This window comes from Candoia aspera, chromosome 3 (genome assembly GCF_035149785.1).
Source record: "Candoia aspera isolate rCanAsp1 chromosome 3, rCanAsp1.hap2, whole genome shotgun sequence".
Lineage (NCBI taxonomy): Eukaryota > Metazoa > Chordata > Lepidosauria > Squamata > Boidae > Candoia > Candoia aspera.
Window position 1 is genome coordinate 34,905,808 of NC_086155.1, and position 15,877 is coordinate 34,921,684.

At 40.8% G+C, this 15,877-nt stretch overlaps 1 protein-coding gene across 1 annotated transcript in view; it reads left to right on the plus strand.

Annotated features, from left to right (window-relative positions):
• The window catches only part of ARL8A (ADP ribosylation factor like GTPase 8A), a 41,445-nt gene extending 25,568 nt beyond the window's left edge, over positions 1–15,877 (plus strand). The window contains exons 4-7 of the mRNA XM_063297353.1: positions 2,472–2,565; positions 4,264–4,331; positions 10,773–10,843; positions 11,273–15,877. Of these exons, the coding sequence (XP_063153423.1) occupies positions 2,472–2,565; positions 4,264–4,331; positions 10,773–10,843; positions 11,273–11,322 (283 nt within the window). The 3' untranslated portion in view covers positions 11,323–15,877. The remainder of the gene's footprint in view (positions 1–2,471; positions 2,566–4,263; positions 4,332–10,772; positions 10,844–11,272) is intronic.

Sequence of the window (15,877 nt, forward strand, 5' to 3'; positions counted from 1 at the left end):
GCCGACCTTCCGATCGACAGCTCAGCGGTTTAACCCGCAGCGCCACCGCGTCCCTCACTCTATAATATAAGTAGCTTTAAAAAGACAGAATGTGTGCTTGGGAGGCAGATGCTATTAGAGTTTACATCGTTCAGAAACTTCCAAAGCATTTTTTCCCCTTCAAATCCAAAATGCTATACACACACACACACACACACTTAAGATGGAATCAGTCTCTTCAGAATAATAATGTAGGACTGGTCAACTTGTTACTGACAAGCTATAACTCAGATTTCTGTCTTTGTTCTGATAGCCTGCTATGTGGGAAGGAGGGAGAGATATGGGAGAAAATGCTATAGACCCATAAACAATTGGCATTTGTTTCTTCCCTGCACTCCCATGGATTACCTCTAATTATCTCCGAAGGACTCCCTTGTCAGAAAAATTCATCACTGCTCATTCATTGTGAAGTTTTGTATCAACATTCCCCAATCAGGGCACTCTTCATTGTGTCAACTTCAATTCCCAGAATTTTCAGCATATAGCTATGCTGATGGGGAATTCTAGGAATTGAAATCCACATAACTGAACAATATCCAGGTTGTGGAAGGCTGATTTAGAAGGTTCAAGACTGCACTTTGGTGAACCTACACCTTTACCCATTGTCCCTCTACTTCACCCATGGCTTGTTTTTCCCCCTCAGAAGTTAGTGCAACCCCCAGTAGTGGCCAATCCTTCTATTGTTTTTGCAGGTGTACCTACTAGATTAGCTCTGCTTTACCTGTGCCCCCCTTTCCACATAGGCAAGCCAGTAGATAGCAGTCTGTGCCCTCATCCACATATATTGGCTAATGTTACAAAATAATTCACCATCCACACCCCATCAGGTAAATGGGCTGAATCTGGTTCCTGAGCCAAATTGAGTTTTGATCCCTGATGCAATGGATATCAATATATGTGGCATTGTATAAAATAACATAGTCAAAAAGATAGGTTCTGCATGCTAAGAATTATAAGGCTAAGCCCAAAGATACATACCTTTTGCATCTAGTCTATTTTTTGATATTAATAGGCTGACAGTATATATTTCTTTATCTCTGAAGATTCCTGGATTTCTGCTTCCTCTGGACCAGATTTTGGGCTACTTCTCAACTGGGTTTGTGATGACCAAACCCAGCTGAGTTCATGTTTGTTGAAAATTTTGTACTGTATATTGTGCTTCAGTTGGAGTTATATTTATTGAATACTCCTTGAACACTCTGGATCTTCTATAACATAAAAAGTGAATGTAGGAAATCTGCATTCATTGTCCTATCTTTGCTGCCTGCTGGTTTTTTTAAATGGAACTAGCCTAGCACATTTTGTCTAGTGAATAATTGAACATAGATTTAAGTTTGCCTGTGGTGAATGAAATTGTTGTTGTGCAACCAACAGTTAGATTAACTGACTATTGAATTACCCAAGACCTTATCACTTTCCTTTGGGGTGGTTGTTGGTGGCTGCAGTTCTAAAAAGAGCCATGGATAAGAATTGTCCAATGAAGGAAGAGAGATGAGCAAGTTCAGGAAACTGTTGAGATGTAGTAAGTGTTAAAACCTAGATAATGGCAAAGATTCTGTTTTCTTGGCAGTTTAAGAAGCTGATAATAAATGAGTCTTAGAATCCAAAATTTTAACTATATTGGATGTATCTATAAATGGTATCAATAGCTTAAATAAAGTCTTGCCTTCGTTCTCTGCTGTTGTCTTTTTTTCTAGCCCTTAAGAATTTTAACATCTTTAATAACATCTTACGGAGATGTGATTAAGAATCTCTGACAAACGCTGTGTCTATACTGTACAGCTCTTCTGTGTGATTTGCACTTTTTAATGAGAAATAATCTTCGCACAAATATGAATGTAGTTTGTATGAACCTATCCAGCAGTAGGGTGGTACATATTTCAGAAAAGATTGAGAAGAAGTGCTGTTGGATCTTGTGTAAGTACCGCACTTCACTGTTATTTATTCAATCAGCCTAATTTTTTTTTAGGCTTCTATGGTGCTGCTTTAAGAAATGGGCTTCTTAAAGCAGTGATGGAAGACTAGTTGCTAGGTGTTGCGTGAGATCTGAAGTGGGTCTAATGTATTCTTTTCAAAGAGTGTACAGCTCTGCCTAACCACTTCTACTCACAAATTTCATACATTGAAGCACATAGCACAAATTTGTAGCACTAGGATCCTAGTATCACTAGGAGAGTAGTCAGTTTCAGAACCTCCTAATGTATGAGACAGAAAAAAGTATTAACTAACTGTTGAACTACTCAAGGTAATGGGTAGGGTTCTGTAACCAGTCAATTAATGAGACTCTAATAAAATTTCAGAATAAGCCATCTTGTTTGCTAGGGGCTGGTTAGCTGATGTAGTACTAAACTCCTACGTAATAGCTTAGGCTGCTACCTGCAACTGCTTCTGTCATCTTTCCAGCTCAGTAGTAATGTCTTGTTTCATTCTAGATACATGGTAGATGCTGCAGATCAGGAAAAGATTGAGGCTTCAAAGAATGAACTGCACAACCTGCTTGATAAACCACAACTCCAAGGCATTCCTGTAAGTTGATCCAATTCTGGAAAGGCCAAAATATATAAAAGTTAATCCATGTGATGGAATGAAGAAAAAATCCATCTGAATCTAATTCTCAAAAACTACAGACTAGATTCTGGAACCAACTGTTCCTCATTTTTGTAACTGTCCCATTGTGGTGCTGAGAAGTTTCTTTCTAGGTTGTATAAGTTTTGATGGAAGTACTATACTTAAAAAGTAATGGGAAGAATCTACTTTTGCAACATTGGAGGAGATGGGTACAGTCCTCTTGTTTGGAATGCAAAAAGAATAATATCAAACAATTAGCTCCTGGGAAGTAAGGCTGAAGATTTATAATGTAAATAGTGCTTAGTTTTTAGTACATCCACAGTTAAATATTCTCTCCTTGGGACCACATTGATGTAGCTTTCTTCGCAACAGTAAAGAAGTAGTTTGCATTCTCTTTTTCCAGAATGGTTTTATTTTTTACACTTTAGCCTATGGCTCTGGAACTTTCTGATGGTTTCCCATCCAAGTACTAACCAAGCCTGGCCCTCCTCAGTCTTTTAGAAAATAGCCAGAGTTAGGTAGGTGCTGCCACTGGCTACTGTTCAGTTAGAAGATACAAATAACACATCGTATTATTGCACACACATTGTAAAGATATATATGAAAGTAAATGCATCATCTCTGCACTCCTCTGAAATAAAATCTTGCCCACAAGGCTCCTATTTTTTTAGTCAGACAATGAAATAGCCTGGCTGAGGCAAAAGAATTATGCAAATACGTAATAAATATTTGCAGTTATGTTAAATATATGGAGGTGGTCATTTCATTTGCTTCTTAAATCCAGCTGCTACACGGAAACACACTGAGCTGCCTTTTTAAAGATCTGTAGCTTCCATTGCTTTCCAGATCCTTCAACTTTTTTATGCCAGTAGAATTATGGTCTTTAGCAAAATAAATGAGAGCTAGATGTCTGTGCTAGAGAGTTTAATGGTCCAAATTTTAATGAGAATAGCTCCTGAAATTAGGAAGTCAGGAATTGAGTAGGGTCCAGTTAATATTTTAAAAGAAAAAACAGTGTTATCAATCAGCATGCTGCCAGTTGAACTGGCCCATGGCAAGGATTGCCAGCGGTGAAGTAATTGCAAAGAAAAGGAGTGGATACTCATTTTGATAGCTAGGTTTTAATAGCATATTTGGACACAAGACAACTTTCTGTTTATTGGTTAGAAGAGATGTATTGGTTGCCCCCAGGGAATACATTTAAAGGTTAATCAAATGCCCTCCATGAGCATTTGATTTTTCCCATGAATGTCTTTCTAAGTGAATCACTTAAATTATTTTACATGGCTGATATTGCTGCTCATATCTGCATTCAGGCTTAAAGCAATGCAGTGTTTTGCTTCTTTTATATATGGCTTTATGAAGCCCATATAGCATTTTAGAAATCTGGTATTTTTCATATTTGTAGGGGCATCTGCCCTATTATCTTGCTTCAATGAAACTCTTTCAGCCCAAGTTTGTTTTTTTCCAACTTCATGCTTGGCAGACTTTTCCTGGATTATAAGGGGAATTCTTGAATTCAGAAAGTGTATTGAAAACATTGGTGCACAAGATTTATCTTGTTTGAACAATGGAGTCACTTCAGACTGTTCCCATGGCTTGTTGCAGCTTGCACGTATCAGACTAAGAGCACTGACCTTGAATTCTCTTTTGCAGGTCTTAGTTCTCGGGAACAAGCGAGATCTGGCTGGTGCCTTGGATGAGAAAGAACTCATTGAAAAGATGTAAGTGTTTATTGTTGTCTTCAGTATCTCCAGCTTGGCTGGAGCCCCTCCTTTGCAGCAATTACTTGATTTTAGTTTCTTGGAAATCACATCTGGATATATTCAGCATGATTATGTAATAAGAACAATAATAATAAATTATATAAAAAGGCAGAATAAAAATCTAATAATAATAATGATTATGATATTGTAAAATTATGCTGCTTATACACCACCCATTCCCACCAGCCTAAAAGATATAAACAATATAAACATAAAATACTCCAGGAAACTCTACGTAAGCTGCACTGATCATCAATTGCGCTTGTTGCCAGTTAGCCTCCAAGTACAATTCAAGGTTCTGGTTACCCCCATAAAACCCTTCATGGCATAGGGCCAGGTTATTATGTCTCTGATTGTTTCTGCCCATCCAGTAAGATCCAGCAGAGTGGGTGTGCTTTGGGTCCCCTTGATTAAACAGTGTCATCTGTTGGGGTCTTGGAAGCCTGCCTTCTGAGTTGTGCCTGTGCTCTGGAATAGTGTTCCCCAGAGATCTGCATGGCTCCTACTCTGATGATATTGAGAACTTGATTGGTTTTGCAGGTCTTGGGGCAGGGTGGTAAGTAAGCCCCTGTAAATTTTTGTTTGGCATGTGTTATATGCACTTTCTGGATGCATGTCATTTGTTGTTTTTTTCCCCATTGTTCTGTTTTTTATTATGTATCTGGAGTCAGGTGTATTTTAAATCAATGTAAATAAATAAATAAATAATTAAAAACCTAAATCCATTGTATCACTTGTTTGGCCCAGAGACATAATATATAACTAGCGATCTTCAGCATAATAATGATACCAAACCCCATGACAGCAGATGACCTACTTCAGCAGCTTCATAGAGATGTTAAAAAGGAGTGGAAAGAGGAGACATCTCTGAGGCACTCAACAAAGTAGAGGTCTCTGGATAGGTCTCTCCTCTCTCACCAACTGGAACGGACCCTTCTGGAAGGAGGAGATCCATTGCAGAACAGAGATGGTTCAGAAGCATATCATGGTCAATGGTATCAAAAGGTGCTTCGAGTTCAAGGAGGATTGGACTCCCCAGATCTGTCCAAAAGTCATCCACAACACCGACAATGCATTTTCCATGCTGTATTGTGGCCTGAACCTTGACAAACAAAAGTCTATATCCACTCTGTCTAGGATCCTTTGCAGCTGTAGGATCACCACTTTTTCCACAATCTTTCAGGAAAAAGAAAGTGGAAACAGGTCTATAATTGTCCAATGTTGATTTGAGCAAATCTTTCTGATTGGAGGCTCACTACTGCCTCCTTCAGATATGACAGAAACATCCTCTCACTCAGACAAGCATTGATCCAACCCACCAACTCATGGGAGGCCATAACTAACCAACCCACCACCTCATGGGGCAGGGATCCAACTGAGAATAGCAAATCTAACATTGCAAAGGGCCCTGTCCATTTCCTCAAGACACACAATCTCAAAATGATTCCATAAAATTTCACAAGATGAGGCCGCAGTCATCTCCATTGGCACTGTCAATGCTGTGAAAATCCTTGACTGACAGACGCTTTGAAAATGCTGTGAAAATTCTTCACAGAGGCCTTTCAGATGGTCTTTGTGAATATTCTTCCCTAAAAAAAGGAACAGGTCACCTTAAAAAAGGCCAAGGAGTAGCCTTTGGTGGATGCAGTAGGAGTGACTTTTTTTTTTGTATTGCTAAATTATCACCACTTCTTCCAGTAGTGGTCCAGGCATCTCCTCTATTACTCATCTTGAACTCTTCAGTAAAGCAAGGGGCTGCAGTGGATATGCAAACGGGGGTGGGGGGGAGGTACTGCTCTGAAGCAACCAGGTCCATAGCCTTGGACATCCTTTTATTCCACTGGGCAACCAAAGTCTTGCTGAGTTGTCTGCCAGATTCTTGGAAACTCCCCAAGAGCCCTCTGAAAATGGACAGACCAATCTAATACAATAAGTCCTTTCCCACTGCAGTGGGGTTGCATTGCAGAGCTCCATGGCAATCTGAGTGTTCTGTCTGTGAAAAAGGGTGAAGTTCAATGCCCCCTCCCCTTTCAAGGCATGTCCTGTCTTCCCTGAGACAAAAACAGATCTAGTGTGTGACCACTCAGATGTCATGCCCTGGCTGAGTTGGGTCAGGTCCATGGTTGCCATGCTGGCTATGAACTCCTGGGCCACTTCATATTCCATGCCGAAGGAAGTTAAGATGAAGTCCCCCCACGCTACTAATCGGGGGAATTCCATTGCTATCTTAGTGATCAGGTCAAGCAGCCCTGGCAGGGATGCCGCTGTATAGCAGGGGGAGCAGTACACAAGTAGCAAGCTCTAGCCCAGATGCATAAACAAAGTTTCACATCTGGTTATCTGCAAAGTAAGGGTCCCCCGTGTGGGGGTGATGGGCGGTGATAAAAATATGATAAATAAATAAATAAAATAAGTAACGCCTCTTGATGCCAACAGAGCCTCATAAATTACAATAGCAACTTCCCCTGCCCAAGGACTGTGGCTGATGTCAAACTTGAAACCTGAGTAGGCAGATTCCTGAAAGAAGAATTCCCCTACCCAGGTTTCAGTAATACAAGCTAGGTCTGCCCTCTCATTCATAACCAAATCATGGATGAGGAAGGTCATTATAGACAGATGTTTTAAATTGCAGCAGTTTGAGCCCTTGGGCTCCAAGGATCTGGAACTCTGGCTCCTGGTATGAGAACTGAAAGCTGGAAGGGGGAAATCACACAAAAATGCCAGACGTCAAACATGCTTTTCCTGAATGTGGTCCATTGTCCGCTCAGCCTCCCTCATTATGTCCCTTTGCCCAGTCTATCTCTAACTGAGATCCCATTCCCCCATGATGAACCCTCACCCTCCCAGCCAGCACTGCAGAGGCCTCTGCAGACCAGTGCTCCACACCTCCACTCTGCTGGCACTACCACCTCTCAACTTATCGAGAAAATTAGATAGATGCGCCTGTGAGGTTACCTGAAGTAAAGGTCAACTTAAGAGGCTACCTTTTAAAAAAAGTGTTACTATAATATACAAAAAAGTAGAAGAAATTAACACAATTATTTGCACAAAATACAAAGTAATAAAAAACGAGGAGGAACACATATATAACAACAATAAACTACATGCACGCTCACACAATGGATTTTAAACAACACATTAAACCTTGTCCTTACAGAATCATATTGATCAATCGGTGTTTCCATTGTGTCAATAACAAGCCAGTTCAAAAACTCAGAGTAAGAGTATCTTCACCAAATCATTTTAATGATAGTTTGAGTATCAGCCCCAAAACAAGACAGCTAGAGTAAGCTCAAAGTTTCCTCAAGCACATTAGATATTTACCTTTACCTTTATTGGTGGTATTTTTGAAGAAATGTGGAGCATTCCACAAATTGCTGCGGTCCTGTATATTTTATTGTTGCATGTTTCTTTCCTCTCTTTCTCACATCAGAGTAATTTATTAAGTAGTATTTACTTTGAGTTTCAGATTAATCAGTGCACATGCTTCTTTTTCCCATTATTGCAATATCTTTTTTTTTTATCCAGTCTGATTCTTCCAATTTTCTCCTTACCAGCCATGTTCCCCCACTCAAGAAAGGAATTATTTTCACTGCAGGGGCTTCCTGAGCAGGGAGTCCTGTGATTTCTGGAAGAGGGAAATTTGCTTCTTAGGATATTCAGGCCTAACATCCACTGACCAGGCAGGATTCCTATAGGCTTGTACCTAGTTGAACATCTGATGGGAGACTATATGGTACTGAAGCTGGCCAAGGCATTCATTCCTGAACTTGTACAAATCTAAGTAACTGGATTTATGGGCTGCATTCTTTTCAGCTGTACATTTGCCATTTGGATGGCTTGCTTTCCCAGAGCTGCTATGAATTCATAGCCCTCATTGTTGAGAATCTTGGTTATAAAATGAAACTTAATAAGGGTAGTCATTTTAGTTTGCTATACAAAAAGCAACATAGAATTTGGTGGCATTTTAAAGCCTGCCAAATGTATTTGGTATAAGTAGAGATAATATTGTCAGATGCATGATTTGGCGGGGGTGGGGTAATGATTAAATTGTGTAATAATGTTTTAGTGAAGTTATTATATGAGTTTGCAAATCACCTAAGGCCTTGGAGAATGCTGTGCTCAAGAATAGTGTAGTTTTTTGATAATACATTGGAGTCTCTTTAGCCAAGAAAGTAGGTAGCAGTAAATAGGATTGAATCAACTTCTCTTCTGGGATACTATCCCATGAATCCATATAATAAAGGTGGTGTTGATGAATTTCAGGAAGAACAAGGCTTTGGGGTTAAGAGCACAGGAAGCATTACTCTGTATAAGCCATGAACCTGTTGTCTGTGGCACCATCATGGAGATTCAAGTTGCCTTAGAACTGAAATAACTGGAAAAGAACACAGTGACAAACATGCTGGACAGCACATGGCTTGGAGCATTGAGAAAGCACACTGATAGTAGGGTTTCTGGCCACATAGCTCCTTCCTTAGATTCTGTGCTCCATTGTTATCCACAGAAACACCACTTACTGAGAAAATTACAGTCCCTGGATAGTCCTAGAAATGAAAGCACTATGCACCCACACTGGGCCATAGAAATGCAAATTGCTGAAAGAAACCAACATAGTAGGTGGAAGTATGTGTTTACTCTTTGAGTTTTTCACTGCCTGTGCCACATGGTGGCAGCATAGGCAGGCAAGTATTTTTCATTTCTCCCTTTTCTGGGATTGGCTGAACAATGTTGTTGGCAGAGTTCATGTATTTCAGAAATTGTTTTGATAGTCATCTTTTCTGCTAAAATAAGGACAAGACTCAAGAAACAAGGACTCATTCAAAGTGGGCAGCTTAAAAAATAGAAGGGAATGAGAAGAAAGGAAGAAATACCTTCTCGTCCCAGTTCTGTCTGTGAAGCTAAAGAAGGATCCTGCTACCCTTATCGGGTTCCACTTTGCTTGCAGGATTCTGAGAACTGTTCTTTGGCAGTTTTCAGCATCCTGCAATAACAAACTAATATTTTGCCATAGGGGTGGTATAAGCTAAGACGATTGTATCTGCAGGAGCCCATAATCTTATGCAGTCCTTGCTAGGCAAATGAAACATTGGAATCACCAAATCTTCCCTACTATTTTTTTTTTCTCTTGGCAAGAGAGGTTGGGTAAGGAATGATGGGCGCTATTGTGTGCCAGTGCTATTAGTATTTTCAGGCAGCAGTAGTATCCAACATTTCTCGAGCTCTCCAGAAGAGGCTCGGGGGAGGGGGAGGCAGCAGGCAACATGTACTATTTTATTCCGCTATTTCAGGATACTTGGTATGCTTTCTGTGAATGTGTGAATGATGCCCAAGTCTCTGCTCATCCCATAAGGTTGCCTGTCTGAGTTTGAATGGCCTAGGTTTGGGGGGCATCTTGATCTCACAGCTGTCAGCAGATCCCAGCCTTCCTCAAGCTTTGGACATAGGCAACAATTGTTGACTGCCAGCTTTCACCCAACTTTGCAGCTTCAAAGTTAGGAGAGGGTTGACCACTCACCAGAAGGCAGTGTCATACTTGCTATGCTGTTCAAATTTATGGATGCTTATTTATTTACTCATGGAAAGAAGAGTTTGTCATTTTGATTGCACCCTCAGGCTCATAGGCTTTTCTGGGATAGCACATAGCAGAGTTCATATTAGTCCTATCTAATCGTTGGATCTTTCTACAGCATATTATGCCACCCAGAGTCGCCTTGTGTGAGATGGGTGGCCATATAAAATGTAAGAAATAAATAATCAAATAAAACATTTTAATCAGGTATGGCCATTAGGGCTAGTTCAGGCAGTCTGCTCCATATGTGTACAGTAATGGGATCATGTCTTCCAACCATACCAACAATGTGCAAATATGACATCTTTCTCACTTGTCTGCCTCTGGAACACATTACCAGTTGGAATTCATCAATCTTCAATGTTTAAGAGCTTTCCTATTGTTATTGTTATCCATTTATTGGATTTTAGTAATGGAAAGCTATTATGCCTGTTTTTATTATTTATTTTTCCTTGTATTTTATTCTGGAAGTCAGATTAAAATGGCTTTTATTTTTAGAGGTGCCAAAATCTTCACAAAAGGTGTGAAGCCTGTGTACGTAATAACTGACTCTTATAGGCCTAAATCAGATTGGCTGTGGGATATCATTCCTGAAGTTTTAGTAGACCCAGAGTGGATAGACATGATAAGTGAGGAAGGCACAGTCTCACTGAATGGTGAGGTCATCATTCAAAAGGAAAAGTTCTGAATTCATTCTCTTGTCATTATTTATGAAACTGCAGGTTGCTGGGACACATTTTATCACTCTTCTTGGTCTGGCAATGATCCTTTTTGTGCAGTGTTTTTTCTAAGACTTCTGATCTTTCATGCTGTTATTTCTCTTTCAGGAACTTGTCTGCCATCCAGGACCGAGAGATCTGTTGCTATTCAATCTCTTGCAAAGAAAAAGACAACATTGGTAAGTTGGAAAGGAAAAGGCTGGGAAAGGTCAGGCTATCTGACAACTTGAATGGTCCTGATGAGGGTTGAATATGCAGCAAAACCTAAAAGCTTTTAAGGAGACACCTAGTTACTGGTTTTGCCCATAATGTGGATATGTTCAGCCAGATCAGTTGAACTCTATAGTCAATTTTATGAGGGTTCTGTTTGCCTTTGGGATTTCCATTCATTTCATAGCGGAAGAGGGAAAAGTTCAGTCACATGGCTCCCCTTTACCCTCAGTAGATTCTGGTGGGTTGCAAGACTGAATCAACCAGGGTTTGAGAAAAGATCTTTTAGCTGGGCAAGACATCTGTGCATTTCATTTTACCTGCAGGTAAGCAGCAGAAAGTTTAGCATATCTTCCTTTCTTCTTGATGGTCATAAATTGTTACCTTCTCTTTGACAGACATCACCCTACAGTGGCTTATTCAGCATTCAAAGTCCCGGCGAAGTTGAGAGCTCTTTGGCCAGGTTTTGGATCGGGAAGATGCGATTGTAAAAGCCAGGCGCACCTCCTCCTTTCTCTTTCCCTATCTCCTGCTCTTTCCATCCCTCTTGCCCACCTCTTTTTCCCTAGATGGGTATTTTTAGGGGACACCAGAATCCTCTTCTGAGATTGAACTCCTGTTTTTATTATAAAGAAACTGTCTGCCCCCTCCTCTCTTTTGCTCCTTACTCTGATTTTGGCACTGTTCTGTTGTCGTCAGTGTGTGTACAGTATATATATATATAAATATATGTATATATATTTTAATTTTTTAATTTAAGCAGTTATACTGTTACTAAATGGGGCCTGTCGGCTGTCAAGGCGGCAGCAGCTAATGGATGGGGTGGTAAAGTACCAAATGCAGTATTGGGGATGTCACGAGCAGCCACAGAACAAGTGGGATCTTGCTGGGAACAGAGCATGGCTTTGGGTGATATTCTCCCTGCAAGATAACTCACTCCTTCCATCTTTAGCACCTCTTTTCTCCTTATGTGTCTGGCATGATTGTGGGGGGAGGCATCCTCAGGAGAGCCTCCTAGAGCAGTATTCACATTTAATCGTCTGGTCCAAGACTTTAGGGAAGAGCCAATGCAGGTTTTTTTTCCCTCTGCCACTGAATCCTTGGAGCAATGGCCAGTTCGGTTGTTTCCTAGTAGGCAGGAGGTGCAGCCTTTCAATCTGAGCTTTAACTCTCATTCAACTTGCACTTGAAGATACAGAACACCATCTCTTGCTGCTGCTGTGTTTCAGAACCATACCTGGTATATGCTGGATGCGCTCCCTCTCGTTGAAAACCTGTAAGGCAGCTTTCTTTGCAAGGATCAGGAAATTTCCCTGAATGGAAGCAGGCAGTGCATTATGTACAGCCCGTGACTATGCAGATGGCCTAGGATTCTAGCGTCCTGCCAGAGTGACTAGGTCTGGATCACCAACATTCACAGAGTCCATGTTTTTAGGCCATCCCCTCCCACAGACTTCTGTGGATTGTTGAGGAACAGAGTGACTTATGCAAAAGTTCCCTTCAAAGCCCTTTGGGCAAGACAGAGTTCATAGAATGGTTCACTCAAAGCATAGGCCTCATTGTGAATTCCAGAGCAGAGAAAGTAGGTAGAAGAAGCTGTCTTCTACCCAAGTTCAGGATGAAGCACGAGGAGCCAGGATTCTTTCCCAGCTTTCTTTAAGCTTAAGTCCCTCCTCCTCCTTCCACTGGTGCACCAAAGATATGGAAACCTTGCTTCTCAAACTTAGGGGTGAAGTTTTAGGATAATTTAATAGAAGAGGGAATTTCTTTCTATGGCACCAGGGTTTTGTGTGAGAAGCTCCCTGGATCACAGCATGCTTGGCTTTCTGGCAAAGGCCATGATGAAAAGATGGAGAATTCCTGGCTAAGGGAGGTCAGACTAGGCTACTGCTCCTATGCTTCCTCTCAGATCACTCTGTGACTTAAAGCAGCTTCAGAGAGGTCCAAGAAGTGAAGTTATGGAAAATATTTAAAGATGCAATAGGCTAATACTCCTTCTTGTAAAGATAGTTGACTGCTGGCCATGGGGTGGGGGGGTGGGGAGGTTGGCTATCTCTCTCCCTGTCCCGTGTAAGCTATGGACAGGTGTACAACTGCAGGGCCCACCCTGCCCTGAGCTGCTTCCCTCAAGAGGGGAGGGTGCTTTCTGACTGCATCTTTTCTTTTCTCATTTTCACAGAACTACACAAGGAAATATTTTACTTTTTTTTAATTTAATCAATTGTATAGTGTCATTTATTCCTTTTTTAAAAAACATTTTTGGCTCATACTTTGACCTTCTCTGGGAAACAAATCTTGTAACAGTACTTTTTTTGGCTCAAAATAACAATAAATTAACAATTTTATGTTGGTGGTGGTTGCACTGTTACCTTTTTTCCCTCAGGTGGTTGTCTATACTTTCTTTTCCACACTGCATCTGAAGATTTGATTCTTCTGGCATCCGAAGATTTGATTCTTCTGAGGGTTTTTCCCCCCCCTATGGTGGAAGAGCAAAAAACCCTCTATTGCCTTGAAAACAGAGACTACAATAATACATGAAAGAGTTTCTTCTTGAGGTGCTGCAAATGTCATTCTAGTAGAGTTAGGAATGTGCCAACCTAAACTTCTCCCAGTATAATTCTTCTGGTAAAGATCTGACACTTTTTTTTTCTGGATAAGTTCAGTGAGACTTCACCAATGGCATTACTCTCCAGGTATATCAGACTACAACTCCCATCATTCTCAGCCAACATTCTCAATGGCCATTATGGAAGTAGTAGGCCAATAAGGGGAATAAGTGGAATAACCTGGTGTTAAGAAACAGATGTTTAGCAGAGACAGCAAGAGAATGTTTGAACCAATTAATAAATGGTCTCTTGCTTGGAGATGAGACATTGCTATTGTCTTAGCTGTATTGCACTTTGCCAGAAATTTGTTTGTGTTCCATTAGACAACACGGTAGTGTAGTTCCATTTCTGGAATGTGACTTAATTTTTTTTATTCTTATACCAAACAGACTTGAACACTCTAATAAAATTCAGTATTTTGACCTTAATTTAAGGATACCTTCTTATTTTCTTCCAAGTTCTGATCAATGATAACTTCAGCATTATTTTAGAATCTGATTCAGGATCAAGCCAAAGAGCTATACTGTATAACTAATTGGATGTCTCTGGAATACAAACAGGAATTGTCTGAGAGAGAGCTAAAACTCTTAGCCCGGCTAGTGTGACCAGGGATTATGGGAATTCTTGTCTAAAACATCTGGAGGGCACTGGATTGCCCATATCCTAGCCCAGCTTCTTTTCTAACCTGATGCTTTCCAGTTTTGTTGGACTTCTGCAGATCCTCTGTTAGCATGATTGGCATGTTTGGTCTTGGGCCTTAAATAAAGGTTGATTTGATTTGAGCATGATTGGCTGCTTTGAATGTGGATTAGTCCCCAAATCTGGAAGACTAATAGCCACTGAAAATCCCAATACATGATCTGTTTGCATGTTTAAGTTTAAATCTCCCAAGGAATCTCCAGATTGGCTTGTGCCGTTGAAGAACCTCCTACAACTTGCTATGGAATCTCTGCTTGCTGCAGTGGATAGTGGGATACATTTGACCATAAACTCCTGTCTACATAGTAGTCAGAATTCACTGCCTCCTTGCATCACCTATGAATATTCTAGCTCATGTCCTCCCCTGCAGCTCCATTCTTGCACAACTGTGTATTGCAAAATAAAATTTTGGAGTAACCTATCAGATGAGTTGTACGAGTGCCAATAGAAACAGTTCCCTTTCAGTGATGGTGCCTTGGTTGTAGCACCCTGTCCCCAGTCTGGTTCTTGTTACAATCTTTTCATCGCCCAGTGACTGCTCATTCTTCCATACAAGTTCATAGTTAAACTCCTCTGCTGCTCTCTTCTTACCTTTATGCACAGTATAGGCTGGGACAAAATGACAGTACTTCAAATAGCTCCCACATCTTGTGAACTATTGGAGTATGATTGCTTTTTTAATCTGATGTCAGCAACTATGCAAATCATGAAATTGATTCTGCCACCTTACTAGGATCACTCCAGATACTTTTTATTCCAACAGTAGCAAGTCTGAGCAATTCTGATGGAAATAGCTACCCTGTGCACTTGCATACATTTTTTTTTTGGGTGGGGGAGTGGATTTGAATGAAGGTTACCCTTCCTGGCCCCAACTTCTTTGAAATGTTCAACCCTTTCCTTTCTTGCCCTCCCCCAATTCTGCAGTATTCCAAGCAGGCTTGGTTGATCTCTTTTTTTCCCACTCTCCATTCCCCACCCCCAGTGTTCTGACCAACCAGGAGCTGTCACAACAAGTCCAGCATTGTTCTTGCTTGGCCCTTGCTCAGGGGAAGCCAGCAGAGAGAGCATAGTATGAATAGCAGCTCCCATCCATTCCTCTGTTGTACTGTTAGATATTCAGGTCACACTAGTGCTTTGGCTGCACACCCTTCAACCATCCTGGTAGGGCTTGGATCAAGAGTCATGAATCCACGCAGCAGCCTCCTCTCGCTCTGCATCTGTGTCATAATTGTTCAGGCTTGCTTCAATCACTTGGAATATTTCCAGCCCATTATCAGCTTCTATGTTGGCAACAAGTATGTGTTAGCTTGCATGTACATAGCTTCCTGGGTTTTTTCTTACACCGGAGGGGCTATCATTCCCACCAACCTTACTAGCTTGTGGTTGGGGAGATGGGAGTTACAGTCCAGCATCATCTCCACCACTGATCTACAAACTGATCCAAATAAAAATGGTTGAGTCAAAAAGTTTTTTCTGATACACTTTTATGCAAAGGCTAAGTGGAGACTAGAAAGGATGTGTCTGGTTGTATTGCTGTGATCGCCAGAATTTGGAGAAATGCAGATCTATCAAACCATTGCTGTTTCTCCCTTTTCTGTGACTCATGTAAAGCTGCTGGTACTGCTTCATCAACTCTAGCCCCATTGAATTTGTTGAAGTGGGTTGAGTATAGGTGATGTACATAAATAAATTAAATAA